General features: G+C 52.1%; 1 protein-coding gene across 1 annotated transcript in view; it reads left to right on the top strand.

Moving 5' to 3' along the window:
• Positions 1-339: 339 nt before the first annotated feature.
• Positions 340-8,272, top strand: part of PMEPA1 (prostate transmembrane protein, androgen induced 1) — a 10,109-nt gene continuing 2,176 nt past the window's right edge. The window contains exon 1 of the mRNA XM_006839151.1: positions 340-489. Coding sequence (XP_006839214.1) covers positions 376-489 — 114 coding nt within the window. The 5' untranslated portion in view covers positions 340-375. The remainder of the gene's footprint in view (positions 490-8,272) is intronic.

An 8,272-nucleotide genomic window follows, 5' to 3' on the forward strand; every position in this document is an offset into this window, starting at 1 on the left:
AAACTGGGTACAGCTAGGGAAGGAAGAGTGGGACCATAGCTGTGAGAGCTGGGAGTGCCTGGTTCCTCCGGCACCTCCAGGATGATCCACAGACAGGGTGGTGCTGCACCTTCTGTGGCTCGTCCTCGCAGCAGCTAATGCCCCACCCCTTCAGGACCGTGCCCGCTCCAGCCCCGATGTCATCATTTTGTGACTGTCGGGAAAACGTGCCTTGGGTTTCCCCGGGTTTGAAAACCACACCCCACTTCTGTGGGTCTTTTCCTGGTAAGGGGTGGGGAGTGGAGGTTCCAGGCGTGCGGTGGGTCTCCTCTTACCCCATATCCTGTGTCCACAGCGGAGCTGGAGTTTGTGCAGATTCTCATCATAGTGGTTGTAATGATGGTGATGGTGGTGGTCATCACATGCCTGCTGAGCCACTACAAACTGTCCGCACGCTCGCTCATCAGCCGGCAGAGCCAGGGCCGTCGGAGGGAAGATGCGCTCTCCTCGGTGAGTGTCCCCCTCCTCCTGGCGGGCCCCTGGGGGAACTGGGTTCAAGAGAAACCTACCTGGGTGGGTGGGCTTCTGTGTAATGAGTGCAGAGGGCCTGCTGAGTGGGTAAAAAGGCTCTTAGGTACATTTCACCTGACTCAGCAATAGCTCAACATGCACCCATTGCGTGCCAGGCACTGCCAGGCCGTAGACATGGGTCATGAGGGCAGATGATCCTTGCTGGCATGGAGCCGACACTCTAGGGAGGGGGCAGGCATTAGCAGAGAGGAACCTTTTGGGTAATGATGAATGATGATACAGAGCAGGAAGTGTGATTCCGAGCTGGGTGGTTTATCTTCACCTGGATCAGGTGTTGTGTGCTGGGGACCTGGGGCAGGTGATGGAGGAAAGGATGTTGGGAAGGGGCTAATGGAGCCATTTGATTCTGTGCCAGGCAGAGCAGGGGTATTGGGAAGGGGGAGAACCAACTTCCCCAGTGCTGAAGCAATGGGACCTAGACAAGAGAGGCATAGACCCACCCTGCTGGTGTGAGTCACACTGCCCTGGGGTCCCACCACAACCTGCAGGAAAAGGCCCTTCCTGGACCCAGAGTTTAATCACAGCTCCACCATTTCTTGCTGGCTGTGTGTCCTTAAGCAAGTTCCTGATCCTCATCCTTGAGTCCGGAGCTTATGTTCCAGGCTTCCTCCCTGAGGGCCCAGTGCTTTTCACAGGCCGGAGTGTTGCTGACCATGGCAGCATTTCACCCACTTATCCGTCCATCCATCCATCCATCACCCAGTCACTCATCCATCCATCCATCCACCCAGTCACTCATTCATCCATCCATCTATCCACCCAATCACTCATTCATCCATCCATCCATCCATCCATCCATCCATCCATCCATCCATCCATCCATCCATTCATCCAGCCAGCCAGCCATCCATCTATGCATCCAGCCATCTACTCAATCATCTATCCATCCACCTTTCCATCCATATTCCCATTCATTCATCCATCATCCATCCACCCATCCATCCATCTGTCTGCTCACTCAGGTATCCATCTATCATCCATCCATCCATCCATCACCATCCATTCCACCCACCATCCTTCCATCCATCCACCCACTCAACCATCCATCGTCCATCCATCCACTCATTCATCTATCCATCCACCTTTCCATCCATATTCCCATCCACTCATCCATCATCTATCCACCCATCCATCCATCCATCTCTCCATCCATCCAGTCACTCACTCAGGTATCCATCTATCATCCATCCATTTACCTATTTGCCCATCCATCCATCCATCCACCCACTCATCTATCTGTCCATCCATTGGACAGACATCCATCAAGCATCCACTGTTGCCTAGAACACAGTTGACCCCTTGAAAAAGTCTCATGGGACCACTGCCTAGGGTAGTGGGTCTAGAGAGACAGACATGCATACTTCCAAATATACTAAGAACCCTAAAAAAAAAAAAATGAGGGGGCTGTGACAGAAGTTTCACCTGGGTAGCCAGTCCATGCTCTAAGAGATGAAGAAAAGCTAGCCACAAGAGGAGGGACTGAAGGTGAACAAAGGAGGACGTAGGTGTTGGGGAAGAGGCAGGAAAAGGCAGAACTATGTTGTGGAAGGATCCTTGATATGATGTTGATATTCCTGGTGTGGCGCTATAGAATCAGCCCTGGACTGCGAACCTCAAGGTCGGCAATTCAAACCATCCAGCTGCTCCTTAGAAATCCTATAAAGGTCACTTAGAGTCAGTTTCAACTCATATCAACCCATTATAGGGTTTCCAAGGAGTGGCTGGTGAGTTTGAACAGCTGATCTAGCAGTTAGCAGTCCTGTGCTTATCTTACAGCACCACACTGGGACTCCTTTAATATGTCATTGTTTTAAGTGTCGTCAAGTCAGTTCTGACTCAAATGTCACCCTGTATAAGGTTTCTGAGGTTATAAATCTTTGCAGGAGTGGAAAGCCTCATCGAACCAACGAGCTTGTGGTTCGCAGTCCAGAACTTATCGTATGGAGCCACCAAGCTTCCCAGCACATTATTAGAAAACCTGAAACTCTGAGGGGTCAGATGAGAGGCAGTCTTCTGACTTCTGCCTCTGTGCAGATGAATGAAGCAGGAGAGGGGACAGAATTAACTCCTGAATGGTTTCCATCTCCTTGCTGGGCTTCATCAGCTAATCGCTGGAGACAGAAATAGGCTGGGTGATGGGCAGGTGGGGATTTGAGGGGAAAGGCCGCAGAGCGTGGAGGTGGCAGCTTCCTGAGGCTGTGGAGTTGTGCCAGGCCGGGGAGCTAGAGACGCAGGCCTGTCGCTGACAGGTCTGGGCGCCTCCGCTCTTGCGTCAGACCCAGATTCGGTGCGTCACTAGGGTGGCACACTGGTTCTGCCGCCGGAAGGATGGGGTGGGCCCAGGCCTAGTGTGTCTAAGAGCCAAAGCCGCATTTCCTGAGGGGAAACATCAGCTCTGGAGCTCACCTGGGCTGCACCTGCTGCTGTTGACACCTGGGGACACTTGATGAGATGGCATTTGGGGAGCCTGCAGCCTCATTTCTCCCCACTTCAGTGTTGTGGGGTCAGGAGCCCAGGGAAGATGTGCTCCGGGGCAGGGCTGTCCTGCCCACCCGAGCTCAGTGCTGGCATCTGTGACGTGGCTTGATGCTGAACTCTCCTAACTCACCGACAGTTGTGGGGGGATCATGTGAGATGTACATGTGCTGGGGTCCCTGCAGGGCAAGACCAGCATATGGGCACCACCAGACATTGCTAAAACAGAGGTCAGGACCCCGGCTGGCTCCCCAGGACACCTGAGATTAAGAGGAGGGGTGGAGCAGTGGCCACTTAGGAGACCTGTCTACCCAGCTGCCTGCTAGAGCCTCGGGGAATACTGGCTGGATAAACACGGAGCCTTGTTAGGCCTAAAGTAGAATGTGGTGGCTCCCCTGGGGCAGTCCTGCCAGACAGGGCACGCCTGAGGCGTCTCAGCCCCATGACCTCCCCACCTCCCCAAGGGACCCAGTAAGAAGACCGACCGTGGGGCCCCTGAAGAGGAGGCATCCCACCCAGCTTGCAGGTCTGCACACCCCAGGGGGCTGGTGAGCTTCTGAAAAAGAGGTCAGGGGCAGGCCCAGAGTTGGATCCAGCGTTTGTTTCTGAGCCTTCCTCAGAGTCCCGTCACTGCCATGCAGCACATCAGAGGGAATCATGGGCCCATTGTGCAGCTTAGGAGAACTGCTTTTAAGGGAGGTAGACAGCTTAAAGAAAACAGATCTGCAGAGGGCTGCAGGTGTGTGTGTCTGGGAGATGGATCATTTTTTTGGATGCTGTAGGGGGCCTCACACTCCCCCAAAAGACACCAAGCCCGTTGTCAATTCTGAATCCACCCCATACAACATAGCAGAGGTGTCCCATCGGGTTTTCTTGGTTATAGGCTTTTACGGAGGCAGATTGTCGGGTCTTTTTCCCATGGAGTTATTGGGTGGATTTGAACCGCCAACTTTGGTTTAGTAGTCCAGTACAAACTGCGTGCACCCCCGAGGGGCCTCTGTAGGGAGCCCTGCAGGGCTTGAGGGGAGGGCCAGGGTCTGGTTTGCATGAAGGAGGTAACTCCAGCTTTTGTGAGAAGTAGGGACTGTGGGGTGGGGGTGGGAGATTAGAATGGAGGCTGAGGGGCCTTTGGGGTCCCTTTAGGATCTTGGGACCAGCAAGAGCAGCACCCATGAGCTTGTGGGGCATGCAGAGGCCCTGGCCCCGCCCAGCCCTTCTGAACAGAATCCACATTCTCACCAGGACAGAGCGCAAGTTGGTCCATTGCATGTCAAAGTTAGAAACCTGGGAATGCAGGATGCCCCTGGTTCACCTGGACTCGGATGGTCTAAAGGAAGGTACAGAGAGATGGCTGGTGGAGGAGGGGTCAGGAAGGAAAATCAGGGTGCTCAGAGGAACCGTGGGATGAGGGGGGAGGGGAAAAGGTCAGGAACAGCCCCCGGGGGCATGTGGTTTCTACATCTGGAAGGACTTGGATGCCACAGACTGAGCTCAGGAACCAGAGAGGACAGTGAACCCTTCTGCAGGTGTTTACAGATGCTGGACACAAGAGAGCGAGCCCAGTGGTTGCTTCTTGGAAGAATCCCTGGAGGAAGGGTTAGTCAGGTGGTACAATGCTGACTGCTAGTCCAGGGTTCCTCAGTATTGACTGGTGTTTTCTAAACTCCTGGGTGGGTGGAGGACCCCTAGGCAGGGCAGGGGGACTAGGAGCTAGTGTTGGGAAAGGGGTCTGGGGCATGTTTCACAGGCCCTGGGCTTCTTGGGCAGTTCATGTCTACAGCCCAGAAGGATTCCCCTTCTGCCTCCTAGTGCTCATATGGGCTGGGTAAAGGGGACCCAGCCAGGCCAGCTCGGGGCAGGTGGAATCTGATTCATGCAGGGTTGGGCCTGTCCACCCTAAGAGGGCTGGGGGCACTGGCTAAGGGTCCGCTTCCTCTCACCAGCTGGCTGATCTCATAGGCTCCCAGCTTAGGGGGACCTGCCATGTAAGTTTGTGGGAGAATCATGAGGATCCATTAAAGACTTAAGAAACCCTAGTGGTGTAGTGTTTAAAGTACTTGGCTGATAACGGAAAAGTCTGTGTTTAGAGCCCACCAGCTGCTTCTCGGAAGAAAAATGTTGCCGTCACTTCTGTAAAGATTTACAGCCTCGGGCAGTCTGGCCTTTAGGGTCACTATGGTTAGGTGGGTTTCCCAAGGGCTTAGCACAGTGACTGACTGAGGTTGTGGGTGATACGGCATTACACCCCAAAAGGACCACTGATTCCACATGAGCAATAACAGGGTGCGCCATCCTCGCCCTGGAACATACTAGATCCCCTGTGAGTTTTATGAAATGTCTGTCTTCCGGGAGGAAGCTGTGGCTGTCTGCTCCCGTATTTACAGCCTCCGAAACCCTATGGAGCAGTTCTACCCTGCCATATAGGGTCTCTAAGAGTAGAGACCCCTGGTAGTGTAGTGACTGCTAATCTCAAGGTCAGCAGTTCGAAACTACCAGCCGTTCTGCAGGAGATAGATGAGGCTTTCTGCTCCCGTAAAGATTTACATCCTCAGAAACCCTGTACAGGGTCGCTATGAGTCGGAACCGACTCCACGGCACACCGCCACCACCACCACCACCACCAAGAGTCTCCCTTAGTGGGTTTGGTTTTGATTTTTTTCATGGGGACAGTTTTGAGAGTCACAGAGCCCTCTTGTGGCTACACAGGGACCCCTGACATTACCTGTCCTGGGAGCTCTCAAGAAATTTAAGAGTGATAGGTAGTAGGTTCGTGATCTTGTTGGTGTATACTTTGAATAGGAAACCCCTAGGAAATGTAAATGGTTAAAGCACAGAACTACTAACTGAAAGGCAGATGGTTCAAACCCAGCCATGAGTTGGAAATGACTATGGTAATAAGCAACAAAATACTTTGCGAACGTGCCGTATGCTGTACATCAATTGTTCCCACTGTTGTTGTTAAGTGCCGTCTAGTCGGTTCCAACCCATAGAGACCTTGTATAGGGTTTCCAAGACACAGATAGCTTGGTGGGTTTGAACTACTAGCCTATGGTTAGCAGCCCAGTGCAGTAAATAAGTACTCACTTGTCCCCCATACCATGGCATGAGGTTCTACTCCTGGACCTTAGCTTCTCTCCTAGAGGTAGGACCCAGTTGGGTGATGTTCCACCAGTCAGAGCAGGGCCCTAAATGTGTGGAAGGCTCCCAGGTGGGCTCATGTTCCTCAGGCTCTGTCAGGTGGCCCCAAACCAAACCAGACCCACTGCCAACAAGTCCATTCCCACCCATAGCATCCCTATAGGACAGAGGAAAGCTACCCCATCGGGTTCCCAAGGCTGTCATTCATCTTGAAGGAAAGACCACCATTGTCTCTCTCGTGAAGTATCTGTTAGGTTCAAAATGGAGGTGTTCCCCCCACCCCCCTTAACTGCATCACCAGTGTGGCCAAACCATGTGGTTCTGGAGCCTTTTAGATGCTGCCAGCAGGTGTCAAGGATAAGGGGCCCGTAGGTATGACTTGAGTTTGTACAGGGATTGTATGAGGACCAGGTTCCCCCCACACTGAGCCCACACAGCCTGGTGGCCCATGGGCATATGCGAGTCCAGCACCTGCCCTTTGGATTCCCGGGAGGAACCACTGACCCTGCCTGTCCCCAGCTCCTGACCAGAGCAGGGAATGAAGTGGTGTTCATGGACTTACTTTAAGAGCCCCTTCATAGACTCTGCTCCTTCAACAGCGGTGATTGTTGGGTGGACGTCAAAGCCATTCCATCTCCTACTGACTCCCTATGACACAACTGCCCCAGAAGGTTTTCTAGGCTGTCATTTTTATGGGGGCAGGTTACCGCTTATTCTTCTGCGGAGCAGCTGGTTGGGTTCAAACTTCCGACCTTTCAGTTCACAGCCAAGCGCTTAACCATTGCACCACCAGAGCTCCTATATCAATGGTCATCAGTCCAACATACTGCCGTGGAGTTGGTTCCAACGCATAGCAACCCTATAGGACACAGTGGAACTGCTCCTTTGGGTTTCTGAGACTAAGGGTTTGTGGGAACAAATGACCTCATTAATCTCTTGACGAGTGGCTGGTGTGCTTGAACCACCAACCTTGTGGTTAGTAACCCAAAACGTAACCTACTGCGCTAGCAGGGCTTTGCCTATGATTACAAAAAACAACAACAACAACAACAACAAGGAGTCCTGGTAGCTTAGGGCTTCTAATTGAAAGGTCAGCAGTTCGAATCAATTAACCAGTCTCTCCTCAGGAGAAAGATGAGACTTTCTGCTCCAGCAAAGATTTACAGCCTCAGAAACCCTTTACAGGATTCCTAAAGGAGCTCTGGTAGCATAGTGGTTACGAATCGGGCTGCGAACCTTAAGGTCAGCGGTTCAAAACTACCAGTCACTCCGCGGGAGAAAGATGAGGCTTTCTACTCCCGTAAGGATTTACACCCTCGGAAACCCTGTTCAGGGTCGCTATGGGTCGGAACCGACTCGACGGCACTTAACAACAACAACAACAATGAGTCGGAATCAAGTTGACTGCACACCACCACCAAAAAAACCGTAAACACTCCGCCATCGACTCATAGCAATCTTATATAGGGTTGCTGTATAGAAAGGTTTCTATATAGAAAGTCTCTGGTCTCCTGTGGAGCGGCTGGTGAATTTGAACTGCCGATATTGCAGTTAGCAACCCAGAGCTTGTCCTGCAGCGCTACCAGGGCTGACCATATAGCAAGAAAGACAGACTACATAGATCAGTAAATAAGTTGATAGACAAGACAATTACAGATCTAAGTGCTACGGAGAAAATGAGCAATGGCAAGAGCCTAGAAAAAACTCCTTTAGATGAAATGATGTCAGAGACAGACTAGAGGGAATGATTGAAAAACAGAAAGGAGTTGACCATCCAATAGGATAGTCTGTGCAAAGGCCCTGAGGCATGGTCTGTTACCTAACTAGACCAGAGGCCATGTGGCTGGAGGGAAGAAGGTAGCATCATTAGGCACTTTTATAGACTTTGTTGTTGTTGTTATGTGCCATGAAGTCGGTTCCGACTCATAGCGACCCTACACAGGGTTTCCAAGGCTGTAAATCTTTACGGGAGCAGACTGCCTCATCTTTCTCCCGCGGAGCGGCTGGTAGTTTCGAACTGCTGATCTTGAGGCTCGCAGCCCGATTCGTAACCACTACGCTACCAGAGTGGCATAGTTGTTATTTTTTG

The sequence above is a fragment of the Chrysochloris asiatica genome, unplaced genomic scaffold, assembly GCF_000296735.1.
Source record: "Chrysochloris asiatica unplaced genomic scaffold, ChrAsi1.0 scaffold00023, whole genome shotgun sequence".
In the NCBI taxonomy this organism is placed as follows: Eukaryota; Metazoa; Chordata; class Mammalia; order Afrosoricida; family Chrysochloridae; genus Chrysochloris; species Chrysochloris asiatica.